This window comes from Bombina bombina, chromosome 8, assembly GCF_027579735.1.
Source record: "Bombina bombina isolate aBomBom1 chromosome 8, aBomBom1.pri, whole genome shotgun sequence".
Taxonomy (NCBI): Eukaryota; Metazoa; Chordata; class Amphibia; order Anura; family Bombinatoridae; genus Bombina; species Bombina bombina.
In genome coordinates this window covers 56,612,263-56,632,199 of record NC_069506.1, presented here as the reverse complement: position 1 = coordinate 56,632,199, position 19,937 = coordinate 56,612,263, and the positions used below count along the sequence as shown (strand labels likewise).

Sequence of the window (19,937 nt, the reverse complement as noted above, 5' to 3'; positions counted from 1 at the left end):
GGTGTGCAGTAGGAAGGAAGAAGAGCGTGGTGGGCAGGTGTGCAGTAGGAAGAAGAACATGGTGGGCAGGTGTGCAGTAGGAAGAAGAGCATGGTGGGCAGGTGTGCAGTAGGAAGAAGAGCATGGTGGGCAGGTATGCAGTAGGAAGGAAGGAGAGAATGGTGGGCAAGTGTGCAGTAGGAAGAAGAGCATGGTAGGCAGGTGTGCAGTAGGAAGGAAGGAGAGCATGGTGGGCAGGTGTGTAGTAGGAAGGAAGGAGAGCATGGTGAGCAGGTGTGCAGTAGGAAGAAGAGCATGGTGGGCAGGTGTGCAGTAGGAAGAAGAGCATGGTGGGCAGATGTGCAGTAGGAAGGAAGGAGAGCATGGTGAGCAGGTGTGCAGTAGGAAGAAGAGCATGGTAGGCAGGTGTGCAGTAGGAAGGAAGGAGAGCATGGTGGGCAGGTGTGCAGTAGGAAGGAAGGAGAGCATGGTGGGCAGGTGTGCAGTAGGAAGGAAGGAGAGCATGGTGGGCAGGTGGGCAGTAGGAAGGAAGGAGAGCATGGTGGGCTGGTGTGCAGTAGGAAGAAAGGAGAGCATGGTGGGCAGGTGTGCAGTAGGAAGGAAGGAGAGCATGGTGGGCAGTAGGAAGGAGAGCATGGTGGGCAGGTGTGCAGTAGGAAGTAGAGCGTGGTGGAAAGGTGTGCAGTAGGAAGGAAGGAGAGCATGGTGAGCAGGTGTGCAGAAGGAAGGAAGGAGAGCATGGTGGGAAGGTGTGCAGTAGGAAGGAAGGAGAGCATGGTGGACAGGTGTACAGTAGGAAGGAAGGAGAGCATGGTGGGCAGGTGTGCAGTAGGAAGGAAGGAGAGCATGGTGGGCAGGTGTGCAGTAGGAAGGAAGGAGAGCATGGTGGGCAGGTGTGCAGTAGGAAGGAAGGAGGGCATGGTAGGCAGGTGTGCAATAGGAAGGAAGGAGAGCATGGTAGGCAGATGTGTAGTAGGAAGGAAGGAGAGCATGGTGGGCAGGTGTGCAGTAGGAAGGAGAGCATGGTGAGAAGGTGTGCAGTAGGAAGGAAGGAGAGCATGGTGAGAAGGTGTGCAGTAGGAAGGAAGGAGAGCATGGTGGGCAGGTGTGCAGTAGGAAGGAAGGAGAGCATGGTGGGCAGGTGTGCAGTAGGAAGGAAGGAGAGCATGGTGGGCAGGTGTGCAGTAGGAAGGAAGGAGAGCATGGTGGGCAGGTGTGCAGTAGGAAGGAAGGAGAGCATGGTGGGCAGGTGTGCAGTAGGAAGGAAGGAGAGCATGGTGAGGTGTGCAGTAGGAAGAAGGCGAGCATGGTGGGCAGGTGTGCAGTACGAAGTAGAGCGTAGTGGGCAGGTGTGCAGTAGGAAGGAAGGAGAGCATGGTGAGCAGGTGTGCAGAAGGAAGGAAGGAGAGCATGGTGGGCAGGTGTGCAGTAGGAAGGAAGGAGAGCATGGTGGGCAGGTGTACAGTAGGAAGGAAGGAGAGCATGGTGGGCAGGTGTGCAGTAGGAAGGAAGGAGAGCATGGTGGGCAGGTGTGCAGTAGGAAGGAAGGAGAGCATGGTGGGCAGGTGTGCAGTAGGAAGGAAGGAGAGCATGGTAGGCAGGTGTGCAGTAGGAAGAAAGGAGAGCATGGTGGGCAGGTGTGCAGTAGGAAGGAAGGAGAGCATGGTGGGCAGGTGGGCAATAGGAAGGAGAGCATGGTGGGTAGGTGGGCAGTAGGAAGGAGAGCATGGTGGTCAGGTGTGCAGTAGGAAGTAGAGCGTGGTGGGCAGGTGTGCAGTAGGAAGAAAGGAGAGCATGGTGGGCAGGTGTGCAGTAGGAAGGAAGGAGAGCATGGTGGGCAGGTGGGCAATAGGAAGGAGAGCATGGTGGGTAGGTGGGCAGTAGGAAGGAGAGCATGGTGGGCAGGTGTGCAGTAGGAAGAAGAGCATGGTGGGCAGGTGTGCAGTAGGAAGAAGAGCATGGTGTGCAGGTGTGCAGTAGGAAGGAAGGAGAGAATGGTGGGCAAGTGTGCAGTAGGAAGAAGAGCATGGTAGGCAGATGTGCAGTAGGAAGGAAGGAGAGCATGGTGGGCAGGTGTGTAGTAGGAAGGAAGGAGAGCATGGTGAGCAGGTGTGCAGTAGGAAGAAGAGCATGGTGGGCAGGTGTGCAGTAGGAAGAAGAGCATGGTGGGCAGGTGTGCAGTAGGAAGAAGAGCATGGTGGGCAGGTGTGCAGTAGGAAGAAGAGCATGGTGGGCAGGTGGGCATGGTGGGCAGGTGTGCAGTAGGAAGGAAGGAGAGCATGGTGAGCAGGTGTGCAGAAGGAAGGAAGGAGAGCATGGTGAGAAGGTGTGCAGTAGGAAGGAAGGAGAGCATGGTGGGCAGGTGTGCAGTAGGAAGGAAGGAGAGCATGGTGGGCAGGTGTGCAGTAGGAAGGAAGGAGAGCATGGTGGGCAGGTGGGCAGTAGGAAGGAGAGCATGGTGGGCAGGTGTGCAGTAGGAAGTAGAGCGTGGTGGGCAGGTGTGCAGTAGAAAGGAAGGAGAGCATAGTGAGCAGGTGTGCAGTAGGAAGAAGAGCATGGTGGGCAGGTGTGCAGTAGGAAGGAAGTAGAGCATGGTGGGCAGGTGTGCAGTAGGAAGGAAGAAGAGCGTGGTGGGCAGGTGTGCAGTAGGAAGAAGAACATGGTGGGCAGGTGTGCAGTAGGAAGAAGAGCATGGTGGGCAGGTGTGCAGTAGGAAGAAGAGCATGGTGGGCAGGTATGCAGTAGGAAGGAAGGAGAGAATGGTGGGCAAGTGTGCAGTAGGAAGAAGAGCATGGTAGGCAGGTGTGCAGTAGGAAGGAAGGAGAGCATGGTGGGCAGGTGTGTAGTAGGAAGGAAGGAGAGCATGGTGAGCAGGTGTGCAGTAGGAAGGAAGGAGAGCATGGTGGGCAGGTGTGCAGTAGGAAGGAAGGAGAGCATGGTGGGCTGGTGTGCAGTAGGAAGAAAGGAGAGCATGGTGGGCAGGTGTGCAGTAGGAAGGAAGGAGAGCATGGTGGGCAGTAGGAAGGAGAGCATGGTGGGCAGGTGTGCAGTAGGAAGTAGAGCGTGGTGGAAAGGTGTGCAGTAGGAAGGAAGGAGAGCATGGTGAGCAGGTGTGCAGAAGGAAGGAAGGAGAGCATGGTGGGAAGGTGTGCAGTAGGAAGGAAGGAGAGCATGGTGGACAGGTGTACAGTAGGAAGGAAGGAGAGCATGGTGGGCAGGTGTGCAGTAGGAAGGAAGGAGAGCATGGTGGGCAGGTGTGCAGTAGGAAGGAAGGAGAGCATGGTGGGCAGGTGTGCAGTAGGAAGGAAGGAGGGCATGGTAGGCAGGTGTGCAATAGGAAGGAAGGAGAGCATGGTAGGCAGATGTGTAGTAGGAAGGAAGGAGAGCATGGTGGGCAGGTGTGCAGTAGGAAGGAAGGAGAGCATGGTGGGCAGGTGTGCAGTAGGAAGGAGAGCATGGTGAGAAGGTGTGCAGTAGGAAGGAAGGAGAGCATGGTGAGAAGGTGTGCAGTAGGAAGGAAGGAGAGTATGGTGGGCAGGTGTGCAGTAGGAAGGAAGGAGAGCATGGTGGGCAGGTGTGCAGTAGGAAGGAAGGAGAGCATGGTGGGCAGGTGTGCAGTAGGAAGGAAGGAGAGCATGGTGGGCAGGTGTGCAGTAGGAAGGAAGGAGAGCATGGTGGGCAGGTGTGCAGTAGGAAGGAAGGAGAGCATGGTGAGGTGTGCAGTAGGAAGAAGGCGAGCATGGTGGGCAGGTGTGCAGTACGAAGTAGAGCGTAGTGGGCAGGTGTGCAGTAGGAAGGAAGGAGAGCATGGTGAGCAGGTGTGCAGAAGGAAGGAAGGAGAGCATGGTGGGCAGGTGTGCAGTAGGAAGGAAGGAGAGCATGGTGGGCAGGTGTACAGTAGGAAGGAAGGAGAGCATGGTGGGCAGGTGTGCAGTAGGAAGGAAGGAGAGCATGGTGGGCAGGTGTGCAGTAGGAAGGAAGGAGAGCATGGTGGGCAGGTGTGCAGTAGGAAGGAAGGAGAGCATGGTAGGCAGGTGTGCAGTAGGAAGAAAGGAGAGCATGGTGGGCAGGTGTGCAGTAGGAAGGAAGGAGAGCATTGTGGGCAGGTGTGCAGTAGGAAGGAAGGAGAGCATGGTGAGAAGGTGTGCAGTAGGAAGGAAGGAGAGCATGGTGGGCAGGTGTGCAGTAGGAAGGAAGGAGAGCATGGTGGGCAGGTGGGCAATAGGAAGGAGAGCATGGTGGGTAGGTGGGCAGTAGGAAGGAGAGCATGGTGGTCAGGTGTGCAGTAGGAAGTAGAGCGTGGTGGGCAGATGTGCAATAAGAAGGAAGGAGAGCATGGTGAGCAGGTGTGCAGTAGGAAGAAGAGCATGGTGGGCAGGTGTGCAGTAGGAAGGAAGTAGAGCATGGTGGGCAGGTGTGCAGTAGGAAGGAAGAAGAGCGTGGTGGGCAGGTGTGCAGTAGGAAGAAGAACATGGTGGGCAGGTGTGCAGTAGGAAGAAGAGCATGGTGGGCAGGTGTGCAGTAGGAAGAAGAGCATGGTGGGCTGGTGTGCAGTAGGAAGGAAGGAGAGAATGGTGGGCAAGTGTGCAGTAGGAAGAAGAGCATGGTAGGCAGGTGTGCAGTAGGAAGGAAGGAGAGCATGGTGGGCAGGTGTGTAGTAGGAAGGAAGGAGAGCATGGTGAGCAGGTGTGCAGTAGGAAGAAGAGCATGGTGGGCAGGTGTGCAGTAGGAAGAAGAGCATGGTGGGCAGGTGTGCAGTAGGAAGGAAGGAGAGCATGGTGAGCAGGTGTGAAGAAGGAAGAAGAGCATGGTGGGCAGGTGTGCAGTAGGAAGAAGAGCATGGTAGGCAGGTGTGCAGTAGGAAGGAAGGAGAGCATGGTGGGCAGGTGTGCAGTAGGAAGGAAGGAGAGCATGGTGGGCAGGTGTGCAGTAGGAAGGAAGGAGAGCTTGGTGGGCAGGTGTTCAGTAGGAAGAAGAGCATGGTGGGCAGGTGTGCAGTAGGAAGGAAGTAAAGCGTGGTGAGCAGGTGTGCAGTAGGAAGGAAGGAGAGCATGGTGGGCAGGTGTGCAGTAGAAAGGAGAGTATGGTGGGCAGGTGTGCAGTAGGAAGAAAGGAGAGCATGGTGGGCAGGTGTGCAGTAGGAAGAAAGGAGAGCATGGTGGGCAGGTGTGCAGTAGGAAGAAAGGAGAGCGTGGTGGGCAGGTGTGCAGTAGGAAGAAAGGAGAGCATGGTGGGCAGGTGTGCAGTAGGAAGTAAGAGCATGGTGGCAGGTGTGCAGTAGGAAGTAGAGCATGGTGGCAGGTGTGCAGTAGGAAGTAGAGCATGGTGGGCAGGTGTGCAGTAGGAAGGAAGAAGAGCATGGTGGGCAGATGTGCAGTAGGAAGGAAGGAGAGCATGGTGGGCAGATGTGCAGTAGGAAGGAAGTAGATCGTGGTGGGCAGGTGTGCAGTAGGAAGGAAGGAGAGCGTGGTGGACAGGTGTGCAGTAGGAAGGAAGGAGAGCGTGGTGGGCAGGTGTGCAGTAGGAAGGAAGGAGAGCGTGGTGGGCAGGTGTGCAGTAGGAAGTAAGGAGAGCGTGGTGGGCAGTTGTGCAGAAGGAAGGAGAGCGTGGTGGGCAGATGTGCAGTAGGAAGGAAGTAGAGTGTGGTGGGCAGCTGTGCAGTAGGAAGGAAGCAGAGCTTGGTGGGCAGATGTGCAGTAGGAAGGAAGGAGAGCGTGGTGGGCAGGTGTGCAGTAGGAAGGAAGGAGAGCATGGTGGACAGGTGTGCAGTAGGAAGGAAGGAGAGCATGGTGGGCAGGTGTGCAGTAGGAAGGAAGGAGAGCATGGTGGGCAGGTGTGCAGTAGGAAGGAAGGAGAGCATGGTGGGCAGGTGGGCTGTAGGAAGGAAGGAGAGCATGGTGGGAAGGTGTGCAGTAGGAAGGAAGGAGAGCATGGTGGGCAGGTGTGCAGTAGGAAGGAAGGAGAGCATGGTGGGCAGGTGTGCAGTAGAAAGAAAGGAGAGCATGGTGGACAGGTGTGCAGTAGGAAGAAAGGAGAGCATGGTGGGCAGGTGTGCAGTAGGAAGGAAGGAGAGCATGGTGGGCAGGTGTGCAGTAGGAAGGAAGGCGAGCATGGTGGGCAGGTGTGCAGTAGGAAGGAAGGCGAGCATGGTGGGCAGATGTGCAGTAGGAAGGAAGGAGAGCATGGTGGGAAGGTGTGCAGTAGGAAGGAAGGAGAGCATGGTGGGCAGGTGTGCAGTAGGAAGGAAGGCGAGCATGGTGGGCAGGTGTGCAGTAGGAAGGAAGGAGAGCTTGGTGGGCAGGTGTGCAGTAGGAAGGAAGGAGAGCTTGGTGGGCAGGTGTGCAGTAGGAAGGAAGGAGAGCGTGGTGGGCAGGTGTGCAGTAGGAAGGAAGGAGAGCATGGTGAGCAGGTGTGCAGTAGGAAGGAAGAAGAGCATGGTGGGCTGGTGTGCAGTAGGAAGGAAGAAGAGCTTGGTGGGCAGGCGTGCAGTAGGAAGGAAGGAGAGTGTGGTGGGCAGGTGTGCAGTAGGAAGGAAGGAGAGCATGGTGGGCAGATGTGCAGTAGGGAGGAAGGAGAGTGTAGTGGGCAGATGTGCAGTAGGAAGGAAGGAGAGAATGGTGGGCAAGTGTGCAGTAGGAAGAAGAGCATGGTGGGCAGGTGTGCAGTAGGAAGGAAGGAGAGCATGGTGGGCAGGTGTGTAGTAGGAAGGAAGGAGAGCATGGTGAGCAGGTGTGCAGTAGGAAGAAGAGCATGGTGGGCAGGTGTGCAGTAGGAAGAAGAGCATGGTGGGCAGGTGTGCAGTAGGAAGGAAGGAGAGCATGGTGAGCAGGTGTGAAGTAGGAAGAAGAGCATGGTGGGCAGGTGTGCAGTAGGAAGAAGAGCATGGTAGGCAGGTGTGCAGTAGGAAGGAAGGAGAGCATGGAGGGCAGGTGTGCAGTAGGAAGGAAGGAGAGCATGGAGGGCAGGTGTGCAGTAGGAAGGAAGGAGAGCTTGGTGGGCAGGTGTGCAGTAGGAAGAAGAGCATGGTGGGCAGGTGTGCAGTAGGAAGGAAGTAAAGCGTGGTGAGCAGGTGTGCAGTAGGAAGGAAGGAGAGCATGGTGGGCAGGTGTGCAGTAGGAAGAAAGGAGAGCATGGTGGGCAGGTGTGCAGTAGGAAGAAAGGAGAGCATGGTGGGCAGGTGTGCAGTAGGAAGAAAGGAGAGCATGGTGGGCAGGTGTGCAGTAGGAAGAAAGGAGAGCATGGTGGGCAGGTGTGCAGTAGGAAGTAAGAGCATGGTGGCAGGTGTGCAGTAGGAAGTAGAGCATGGTGGGCAGGTGTGCAATAGGAAGTAAGAGCATGGTGGGCAGGTGTGCAGTAGGAAGGAAGAAGAGCATGGTGGGCAAATGTGCAGTAGGAAGGAAGGAGAGCATGGTGGGCAGGTGTGCAGTAGGAAGGAAGGATAGCATGGTGAGCAGGTGTGCAGTAGGAAGGAAGGAGAGCATGGTGGGTAGGTGTGCAGTAGGAAGGAAGGAGAGCATGGTGGGAAGGTGTGCAGTAGGAAGGAAGGAGAGCATGGTGGGCAGGTGTGCAGTAGGAAGAAAGGAGAGCATGGTGGGCAGGTGTGCAGTAGGAAGGAAGGAGAGCATGGTGAGCAGGTGTGCAGTAGGAAGGAAGGCGAGCATGGTGGGCAGGTGTGCAGTAGGAAGGAAGGAGAGCTTGGTTGGCAGGTGTGCAGTAGGAAGGAAGGAGAGCTTGGTGGGCAGGTGTGCAGTAGGAAGGAAGGAGAGCTTGGTGGGCATGTGTGCAGTAGGAAGGAAGGAGAGCGTGGTGGGCAGATGTGCAGTAGGAAGGAAGGAGAGCATGGTGAGCAGGTGTGCAGTAGGAAGGAAGTAGAGCATGGGGGGCAGGTGTGCAGTAGGAAGGAAGAAGAGCTTGGTGGGCAGGTGTGCAGTAGGAAGGAAGGAGAGTGTGGTGGGCAGGTGTGCAGTAGGAAGGAGAGCATGGTGGGCAGATGTGCAGTAGGAAGGAAGGAGAGCATGGTGGGCAGATGTGCAGTAGGAAGGAAGGAGAGTGTAGTGGGCAGATGTGCAGTAGGAAGGAAGGAGAGCTTGGTTGGCAGGTGTTCAGTAGGAAGGAAGGAGAGCATGGTGGGCAGGGTGTGCGGAAGGAAGGAAGGAGAGCGTGGTGGGCAGATGTGCAGTAGGAAGGAAGGAGAGTGTGGTGGGCAGATGTGCAATAGGAAGGAAGGAGAGCATGGTGAGCAGGTGTGCAGTAGGAAGGAAGGAGAGCATGGTGGGCAGGGTGTGCAGAAGGAAGGAAGGAAGGAAGGAGAGCGTGGTGGGCAGATGTGCAGTAGGAAGGAAGCAGAGCTTGGTGGGCAGGTGTGCAGTAGGAAGGAAGGAGAGCTTGGTGGGCAGGTGTGCAGTAGGAAGGAAGGAGAGCATGGTGGGCAGGGTGTGCAGAAGGAAGGAAGGAGAGCGTGGTGGGCAGGGTGTGCAGAAGGAAGGAAGGAGAGCTTGGTGGGCAGGTGTGCAGTAGGAAGGAAGGAGAGTGTGGTGGGCAGATGTGCAGTAGGAAGAAAGGAGAGCATGGTGAGCAGGTGTGCAGTAGGAAGGAAGAAGAGCTTGGTGGGCAGGTGTGCAGTAGGAAGGAAGGAGAGCATGGTGGGCAGGGTGTGTAGAAGGAAGGAAGGAGAGCGTGGTGGGCAGATGTGCAGTAGGAAGGAAGTAGAGCTTGGTGGGCAGGTGTGCAGTAGGAAGGAAGGAGAGCATGGTGGACAGATGTGCAGTAGGAAGGAAAGAGAGCATGGTGAGCAGGTGTGCAGTAGGAAGGAAAGAGAGCATGGTGGGCAGGTGTACAGTAGGAAGGAAGGAGAGCATGGTCGGCAGGTGTGCAGTAGGAAGGAAGAAGAGCATGGTGGGCAGGTGTGCAGTAGGAAGGAAGAAGAGCATGGTGGGCAGGTGTGCAGTAGGAAGGAAGAAGAGCATGGTGGGCAGGTGTGCAGTAGGAAGGAAGAAGAGCATGGTGGGCAGGTGTGCAGTAGGAAGGAAGAAGAGCATGGTGGGCAGGTGTGCAGTAGGAAGGAAGAAGAGCATGGTGGGCAGGTGTGCAGTAGGAAGGAAGAAGAGCATGGTGGGCAGGTGTGCAGTAGGAAGGAAGTAGAGCATGGTGAGCAGATGTGCAGTAGGAAGGAAGTAGAGCATGGTGGGCAGTGTGCATTTCTTAGAACTTTAAATGAGTCTGCTGACTTCTTTAGGTTAAAGGGACATTATACACTCATTTTGTCTTTGCATAAATGTTTTGAAGATGATCTATTTATATAGCCCATAAAGTTTTTAGTTTTTTAAATGTATAGTTTTGCTTATTTTTAAATAACATTGTCTGACTTTCAGACTCCTAACCAAGCCCCAAAGTTTTATGAGAATATCGACAGATACCTCTACTCCGGCTTGCTCCTGTTTGTGTAAAGGGTCTTTTCATATGCAAAAGAAGGGGGGAGTGCCTTATTTCCCACTTGCAGTGGGCTTTCCAGCTACCTTTTCAACAGAGCTTCTAAGTACGTTTTTAAACAGTTTATACTGGATTTTTATATTAGTATCTTACTCTTTATAGTAGTGTCTATTACATGCAGTTATATGAAAATGAGTATATATACTGTCCCTTTAACTTTGATACATATCTTTCTCTAAATTATTTTTTAATCACATAAAACTGCAAACTAATTCACTTCATGCTAAATTTATCAGACTTAAAATACAGAAAAAGAGAGAGGAGTATTTAAAGTATATTTTAAAGTTGTTTTACTATGTAAACATTCTATTTATATTACAATCTCAAATTATCATCTTCTATAATGAAGATGTTAACTTACTTCAATAGTGGTTACTTTAGATTAGCTAATTAAAAAACAATAACTTATCACTTACCATTTAGGTGTAATATTGCGGAAAAGCTTAAGTCCAAAAAGTGGTCCTTGAAGGTCACCAGCTCCAAATTCTAACTAAATATAAAAAAAAAAAAAATCATAAAAATATAAATAAGATGGAACAAATATTGCAAATGATGAGATGAAAAACTTTACATTATATTCTACTTATTTAAAGCAATTACAAGAAGTCCTAAAAAAACATTATTTGTGCTTACCTGATACATTCATTTCTTTCATGGTGGTGAGAGTCCAGAATCCATTACTCCTGGGAATTACTCTTCTCTAGAACTAGGAAGATCCCAAACCCCAAGAGCTCTATAAAACTCCTCACATATACCTCAGTCTAATGCATAGCCAAGCAAAGTGAGGTAAGAAAAAGGAATAAGAGCCATAAAAGGAGTAGGGGAAAATATGTGCTAAAAAAATGACTAAACCCAAAAATAAAGGTTGGGGTCTAGTGGACTCTCAACACCATGAAATAAATTAATTCATCATGTAAGCATAAATTATGTTTTCTTTCATACAGGTGACGAGAGTCCACAATCCATTACTCCTGGGAACTATTACTCAAGCTGTGGTGTCCACAAGTAATAACAAGAAAGTAATTTAAAAAACATTTTTTCAGTGAGGAAATTAATCCACAACCCCTCAAAAACTCAACAAGGGTTATATATATATACAAAGGTTGTATATATGTTCCAAAGATACACTATAAGTGCCCATAATAAGGCTAAAGAGTGTCTAAATGTTAAGAAAGTATACTTACCAGTAGATACTCATCTACCAGCAAACCAGTACTAAAACATATCAGCAGAGGTTATGGAATAGGAGAATATTGTAGTTCCATAGTAGGAGGCAAAATATAAGTCCCTATGACCAATTATGGAGGGTCTGTCACAGATTTACCATGAGCTGAGAAAGGAACCACAAACCATACCCCATATACATCCCTCTAACAAGCACTGTACTGAGAAGGGAAACCGGGCCTCAACATAAACTGAGAACCACTCTCTTTGAAGAATCAAATGCATATCTTCATTCCTCGACCACCTCCGGCGAGGCAAAATAAAGACTGAGATACATGTGAGGTAGGAGGGGTTTTATAGAGCTCTTGAAGGTTTGGGAATCTTTGCCTCCTCCTAGTGGTAAGGAAGAATAATTCCCAGTAGCAATGGATCGTGGACTCTTACCATCTGTATGAAAGAAATATCAAATGATTTATAGTTAAGTGGCTATAAAATACATCAGCAAATCAGTTTGATGTGGTGTATGAGCCTCAAAACATATAGGGGATTCTTAAATCAACACACTGGAATTAATGGCACTACTTTGAAACACTGTCCCTTATTCTATTTACAGTTAGGACCTATGTGAGTCTCTATTATCTCATGTCTGCAATTTACAAGGAAGTGGTGCAGTGTACCAATTTATTACCAAATAGTAATGGAAAAAAGCGAAGAGAAACCCTTATAGCGGTACACTTGTAGAACGCTAGTTTATAGATTCAAGGCTAGAATGGCGTGTTAAAACTTAACATTTATTAAATTGTTTAAAAATTAAGGATAAAATTCCCATTAAAAACCCAGGAACAGTTTAGCCACCTCTGATTAAAACGATCAAGTATTGTAACAAATGGTATCAGCTAATTATATAATGCTGCCTCAAAGATAATACTTAATGAACACTCAAACATATAATACTTAAAAGTACGACTCCCAGTTACAATATAAGGTCAATAAATATCCACTGCGTAAATTAGCAGTCAGTCATATAATTATACATTTCACACAATAGCCTGTGTTATTGCTAACTATTGTCAAATGCCACAAATTCTCACAATATAATGAGCCTCGTTTCACTCATCTAAAATAATAACGTGGTATTCTTTTGATATAGCGAAAATACGCTACACAGAAAATCTATTTATATCCCCGTAAAAGTAACAATTTTCAGATTATTTTAATTTTGTACTGCAACTTTGCGGTCTTCCAAAAATTATAGGTAGAGGACCTAAGTAGTAGTTATAAATGGCTATATTGTCCCCATTAAAAATATAAGGTATACCCAATCCTTCCCCCCTTGCCCTGACGTGTTTCGCCTTGTATGGCTTTGTCCAAGGTCGCAGGCTGCTGCTACGGTAAGTTTTTTTAGCCTGTTGATGTCATTCTAATAACACGTGACTGGATCGTCGCCGCCAGTAAACATACTTTGCTACTATGCCAGATCGAGTTTAAACTGTAGCATAATATTGTATAGTTGTTACCACTGTATTCTTAAAATCGTAGATTAAGAATCAATTAACATACATAAAAAAGTTGGTGTGATTTGCAAGATTCTTAAAATTTACCCCCATGCCTTTGTTAAAGTTAGTTTAGAGACAATCTTACAGTTTATGTTATAGAATTGTAATCATTGGGTGCAATACTATAGAAAAATGATTTGGTACTAAAAAAAAACTTACCTTATACTGATGGAATAAATTATTTGCTGGTTGACTTCATAAAGCTTCCAATTCTGTTAATCTACATGTTGATGTAATACGTAATGGAAAAACTACTGAACATCCACAAAGATGCCTGATGAAAAGCTCAAAGGTAACATTAAGTTTCCAAGACTAATGGGAGATCCCAAGAAGGGACATTTGACTTTTCTTCAGGACATATCTGCATAGGAAATGCTGCTGTATTTCTCAAGAAATAGCTGATGAAGCCATTGCCTGAACCCTTAGGTAACTATTTATTTATTTATAAAATATTTTACCAGGAAGGATACATTGAGATTTCTCTCGTTTTCAAGTATGTCCTGGGTGCATATGCAGCGTCACATGCAAAAGCCGGCGACGCCAGAGTTTACGCGATTTTGGTATTACATATACGGCGTAGCATACAAGTTACGCGTGTATATTTCACCCTTCGGACGTATTTTTTTTAACCATAGACTAACATAGAACAGCCGCGCAATTTGGTATCCAATATACAGCATAAGGACTTACGCGCGCAGAATTCAGAAAATCTACTCCATTCTCATCTCGCCACAAATTGCAGGCGCAGCAACCCTTGCACTGACTAAAAAAGCAACGTAACTCCCTGGAAGCCTTAACAAACACATACATTTAAGCAGCATCTCAAGGTTAAAGGGACAGTATACTATGATATTGGTTTTTCAAGGTTTATTTGTGTATTTGAAATAGTTTGAAGCAACAACATAATCAAGTGGATTGAGCTTGTAGGTACTTTATCACATTGTGGACATATACTTGCTTATTTACTTTAAATTTCTTCTCAAAACAATCAACAATACTTGGAGGAGAGAACAATGGGAAATCATAATTGTATTACCTTTATCTCTTTATATATGGGTTTATATATGAATTTGGAATAGCATAATTACGTGTCGCATTTATTTGAAATCGCGGTTCATTTTTACGAGTGTTAGCCTAATCTGCATAAAACTACTCTTTTTTTTACACTTTCCGTGGACAAAATACTGGCGTAAGTTACTTGCGATCACTAAAATGTGTATTTGCGCACATTTCAGAAGATCTCCAGTTTGTCCTACTTACGCCAGTTTAGCATCTGACGACGCAGTATATGTAATACCCTGATGTGCGAGGTGAAATTACGGGCAGCGCGGGTTCCCACGCTTGCGCCGAAACCTGCGCCGTATATTTGATCGCGCCCAATATATGCAAACATTTTACATAGAACAGGTAGGAAATATATAATCAACCATGACAGGTGCATTCTGTTTTGAGATATGTAGAAAGGGATCTCTTAAAGGATATTAGGCTTGGGGAAGGTTTGAAAGTGTGCGGGAGATCATTCCATAACTGTGGCGCTCTGTAGGAAAAGGAGGATCGAGCTGCTTTCTTTTTGTATTGAGGCAAGCTAAATAATGTGCTGGTACTGGATCGGAGGTTATAGGAGGTGGGAATAGCCGGAGAGAGCCTTCTGCTCAGGTAGGGTGGGAGCTTCCCAGAAAGCCTTTTAAACACAAGGCAGGAAAAATGGAGAGTGCGTCTGGATTCCAGCGTCAGCCAGTTTAGTTCTTTTAGCATGTCACAATGGTGGGTCCTGTAGTTACATTGTAGCACAAAGCGGCAGAACGAGTTATACAGTTAAGTTTATTAAGGTGAGTTTGTGGTGCAGGTGCGTATACTACATCCCCGTAATCCATGATAGGCATCAGCATTTGCTTTACAATCTTTTCCTTTACTGTAGGGCTGAGGCAAGATTTGTTTCTGTACAGGGCACCTAATTTTGGATAAAGTTTAGATGCAAGTTTTTCTATGTGGAGGCCAAAAGATAGATAAGGGTCTAACAACATACCCAAGTATTTTAAAGAGTGGACTGCGGTAAGTGTGCAATGGATTTTGTTTTGATGCGTAGATGGGAATTTTGTAATTTGTGTAATTTAGGACCCGTTCCAAAGATCATTGTGACAGTTTTGTCAGTGTTTAGGAAGAGTTTGTTTTTTTGAGATCCACTTTTCTACCTCTGTGAACTGGTCTTGGAGCACTGCTTCAAGCTGCGGCAAATCAGATTTGTTTGCATAGATTACTGTGTCGTCTGCGTACATGTGTACAGTTGAGGATTTGCAGACATTAGGCAGATCATTTATAAATAATGTAAATAGTAGGGGACCGAGAATGGAACCTTGGGGAACACCACACGTGACTGGGAGAGGGAGGGAGTTACTGTTAGAAATGGAGACATATTGTGATCGATCCGATACATATGATCTAAACCTGGTTAACGGACGATCAGCAATACCAGAGTTTTTTTAGTTTGAGCAGTAGTATGTCGTGGTCTGCTGTGTCAAAAGCCTTTGCAAAATCAAGGAAAATAGCTCCAGTTAGGTCTCCTTGTTCCATGCCAGTTTGGATGTCGTTGCAAACTTTTAGGAGGGCAGTTGTAGTGGAGTGATTTGGTCGAAAACCTGATTGATCAGGGGTCAGATAGTTAGAAAGTTGGTAATACTCGCATAATTGCGTATGGACACATTTTTCTAAGATTTTTGACAATACTGGGAGCAATTATATAGGGCAATAGTTAGAAACCAAGGTTAACTCCCCACTTTTATGAATAGGCACTTCTCTTGCAGTTTTCCAGAGTTTGGGTATGTATCCAGATATCAAGGATTCGTTAATTAGGGTTGTGACAGGCTTAGCAATTGCCGGCGCACTGAGCTTCAACAGCATTGCTGGGATTTGATCAGGTCCAGACTGTTTTTTTATTTTTAGATTATTAAGGTGTTTCCTTAAGGACATTGATGGGTACAGGTCTAAAATTTAACTTCTCTATATTGGGTCTTTGCTGTTTTAGTGGGGCCTGATCCACATTTGTAGTTTCAGGATGTGTGCCATTTATTAGTTTGTCAATCAGGGTGGTGGAGCATCCGACAAAATAATTGTTAAAGGCATTTGCTACTTCTAAGGGGAGTTGCAGGTTTTGGTTATCCACATTGACAGTGGAGGGTTGGGAGTGGATTGGTGGATTTTGTATTTACGAGTTTCCAAAACTTTCTAGGGTTAGATATGTTATTGTTCAGATTTTCACAGAAATATTGGGCCTTGGCCAATTTTGTTTAGTGCATATATTTCGCCATTGTCTATATACACAGTGATCGTTCATAGAGCCAGTATGATTGAACTTTGACCACAATGAATCCCGAAACTGGAACATTTGAATGAGGTCAGCTGTGATCCAATTCAAGTGTGCTCCTTTTACTCTCACCTTACGCAACGGGCATGCAAATTCCAAACTTGTAGGAGTTCAGACTGAAAGAATTCAACTGCAGAGTCTAGATCTGGGATTAGGTTTTATCTGTGCCAGGGGAGGTTCTTGATGTAATTTAGAAATGATTGGATAATACATTTTTTGAAGGACCTGGTGATTTTAACCTTGGGAGAGGATTTAGTTGCCTTTATTTTGAGCACGCAGTACACTAAGCAGTGGTCACTGAAATTGTTAGGGAGAACACCTGCCTCCTGGATTCGGTCGGGAGAAGTGGAGAGAATTCAGTCGAGCAGGGTATGATTATGGCTTTTGATATTTATTTGAGTTGGGGAGGAGATTAATTGCATTAGCTGCAAAGATTTAAACAGCGAGCGACAACTGTTATTTTTTGGATTCAGCCAATCAATATTAAAATCTCCAAAAACCAAAATTTCACTTTTTGGGTTTTGAGCTATGGATTCACTAAGGAGATGTGCTATGTCCGAAATGGAATGCACTGGGGAGCTAGGTGGGCGGTAGATTCCTACAACAATGATTGATTTACTGCACGGGATCTCAATTTTGCCAGAAAGGAAATCAAAGGTGGTAGGAGAGCTAGATTTTTGTATGGGGGTGAACTTTGTGGAATTGTCAACATAAATTACAATGCCGCCTCCTCTCTTTGCTCTGTCAATTCTATGGCATGAATACCCATGTATTGCAATGGCAGAGTCAGGTATTTTTGCAGTTAGACACGATTCAGAGATCACAATGATTTTGGGCTTGTATTGTAAACACCAAGCTTGCAGTGCATCAATTCTTGGTAGTAAGCAGCGGATACTACAGTGCACAAAAGAGAGGCCTTTTTTAGCTGGAAGGCTAGGAATGGAATTTGCTGGGGGACCAGGGTTAGACTCTACATCATTTGCAAGGGCAAGTAACATAAGGAATAGGAATTTGGACATTTTGTTTGGCCATATAGTGAATGGGATACTTTATAATTTTGTGAGGTGGGGGTAGGAGGGTTATTTTTTATAACTCTCCACCAGCACTCAGCAGATAAGTTACAGCAACAGAGCAGGCCATGGTGTATGATAATTTGTTTTCCAGTTTGAGGTGTGTGCTTATGGTGGTAATGATGTGAACAAAATTGGAGTGAGAAAAGGGTTGTCACGAATATCATCGAACTATTACTGAAGACCAAAGAGTAGCTACCGAGATATCTGAGTGGATAAAACTGTGAAATTGCAACCAGGTGTAAAAGATATCCCATATCTTATAATAGTTCACGGAGGTGATGTTTTCATACATGCCTTTTTTTCCCTAACAACTAATACCTCATATCTTTGAGTCCTTATAACTTTTTATTGCAATTTTTTTATTATTTTTTTATTAGATAGTGTTATTATGAGTGTTACTGTACTATTAAATATATTTTTAATGTGTTCCCCTCTCTCATCCCCCTCCCCTCCTAAGACGCAGGGCTCTCCTACCTCTCATCCTTCCTGACTGTCAGAATCCCATATTGGTAAGATTTGATCAGACCCTATGTGCTTGATAAAACCCCCCCATACCTTCTTGTAGTTCTTAGTCCCATTGAATTTATAAAATTTAGTGTCAAGTGCCTCAGACAAAGCCTGTCTGGCCAGCCGTTCTTTAATTGATTTTATCGAGGGGAATTTATTATTTATCCAGTTCTTAAAGATAAGAGATCGAACTAACACAATTCCCTATTGAATAAATTTATACGTAGACCCCCATTTTGTTACTTTGTTTACAAATAGTATGCTTTCTACTGTTATCTTAATTTTTTCCTTTAAGACTAATGAAAAAAAGAATTCAACTTTACCCCAAAGTTGTCAGAGTTTTAGGCATGTAGCTAATAAATGTAAGATGTTAGGATCTGCTTCTCTACATTTCTTGCATGCATTCTCAGCTTGGAACTTCCATTTTTGTGCTCGCCTCTGGGTAATATAGTCAAGTTGTATAAGTCTAAATTGGGACTCTCTGAATTTGGCTGAACTTGTTAAACCCTGTATGATCCCAAACCTTTTCTCGATCTTGGAATCCGAACTAAAAAGAGGAGACATTTTATCCCATCTGTTATTATTTAATTAATTAAATTCTCTTCTAGTGTAGTTTGGTGTAGGGTATAGCATACCTTTAACTGAACAAGGACATCTAAAAATAATAATTCTTAGTATTCCAGATAATAATTCTAAATTTAAAAACCTAGAAAGGATGAAAGGCTGAGTTGGTCTTACAAGGATTAGAACATATGATCCTTATATTTGTACAGGTAGTGCACTTGACCAATTAACTAAGTGAAGCCATATCACCAATCTGATATATAATAGAAAGGGAATTGTGACCGGAGGCTCCAAAACTACATATAGTTGTTTACATAGATTATAGCTTCCCTAGAGTGGATTGTTGCAATGTAAGCAGACTCTGCATGCTTCTTGTGCTTCTACAAGACAAGGAGTTCAAAAACGTATTCATATAACAATATACATGGAGAAAATATAGTATATGTTGGCTTTCTTTTGCAGGACAAGTTGTCCACAAGGGTTGATTTCAGTTTTTGTTTTACAATGGAAGGAGATCCGTAATTTTTAACATTGCAAATTCTGGATCTACATCAGAGTCTCTTTAAAAACAGAACAATGTCACATATGATACAGGATAATCGGAAGACAGACTTGGAATGGTTATTTTTTTAATAAATCAAATAGTAAATAGAGAAAACGAACCCACAACAATCTGTTTTGATAAAAATAGGAGTAAATTAGGCTGGATCGCCAAAAAAGGCATTTTAAACTTGTGAGATGGTATTTCTATGTTAAGGTCTAAACCCCAAGAAGATCATCTAAACTTATTTTATACAATGGCTTCTTCAGTGAGCAAAGATCTCTGGTTCTGATACTATAGATTTGTGTATCTGTATTTCCAATACATATAATCTCTCGCACATTTGCAACCTGACAGAGGTGCAAATTCAATTTGCAGAGGGATTTAAAAAGAGAAGTGAAAAATATGTATGTATGGATCAGGTTTGCAGAAAAGAAAAATCTTCAGAAGGCCACTAATCAGAAAGTGTCACACCCTTAAAACCCTGCAGCTTACATAAATCATAGAGATCATAGTTCTGGGTAATATAATCAGTCACGTGTCCTATTCTTTTATCCTGTGCAAAAATGTTTTGGCCTTTGGCCACTGCCCCATTCAACCCTTAAATTATAACTGCTGTTTCCGATTTAATCTCATTTCTCTAGTTGGCAGCAAAGACTTTCTATACAGGCTCAAGAAGCAAGCATAAAAGAGTAGAGGCCTCTCCGGAGCAGACCCGGCTGTCTGATAACTGACTCTTCTCTCTGAATCTAATTAAGGGTCTTCGGATGAATTGCTGCTTTTTTGCATTTCCATTTTGTTACACTTCAGTGTTTGCAGGTCTCACAGGTGGCTGGGGACTGTTCTCCAGGGTCTCATGTTAAACCATGTCAGCAGTTCTGCTTCAGAACAGCCTTTGAAGTTGGAGAAAGCTTTCACTGTCTCATTTGCCAGTGTGGGTGACTTTCAGAGCTGCTTTTCAATGTTAATCTGACATTGTTCAGTCTCAGCAGTCCCGCACGCTTGTTAAAGTTGCAGTATTTATATACTCACTAAAAATTACGGACATGGCTGGAGCCAGAGAAAATATCTTACTTTTTCTTTTGTGCAGTTGTAAAATCCTAAGTGGAAACTATTTCCATAGGGGAAAGTATATTAAGTTACTGCCTTCTTTATGCTCATTCACTTTTGGCTACAGTGAGTCTGCACAATTAGTTTTAAATGCATCCTCGCCAAACCACATTTGTACCTGCTACATTAAAGATAGCGGAAATAGGTTTCATTTATGTAGAGTCAAACCCTGCTTTATACCTACAAACAATAAATCCAGGGACATCAGAAGCTTTATTTAATACATTTTTTTATGAGCAAAACTATTTACTCACTAGGTAGTATTACCCTGGAATATTATTATCAATTAAATAAATAAATATATATATATTTAAATATTTGACCCAGAAAAGTAACTACAAACCATTGAGACATAGAGCTATATATGTACATTTTACATATTAGAATTGCAAACACTAACAAATACATATATGTAGGTATATATAACAAATATATATATATATATGTACGTATAACAAATACATTTATGCACAAGCATAAACACACACACACACACATATATATACACACACACACACACACACACACGTGTTTTTATATATATATATATATATATATATAATCTCTCTCTC

General features: G+C 45.7%; 1 protein-coding gene across 1 annotated transcript in view; it reads right to left on the bottom strand.

The window, feature by feature from the left end:
- Window positions 1-19,937, bottom strand: part of DNAJC11 (DnaJ heat shock protein family (Hsp40) member C11) — a 524,045-nt gene that overhangs the window by 117,526 nt on the left and 386,582 nt on the right. The window contains exon 7 of the mRNA XM_053690381.1: window positions 9,906-9,979. Coding sequence (XP_053546356.1) covers window positions 9,906-9,979 — 74 coding nt within the window. The remainder of the gene's footprint in view (window positions 1-9,905; window positions 9,980-19,937) is intronic.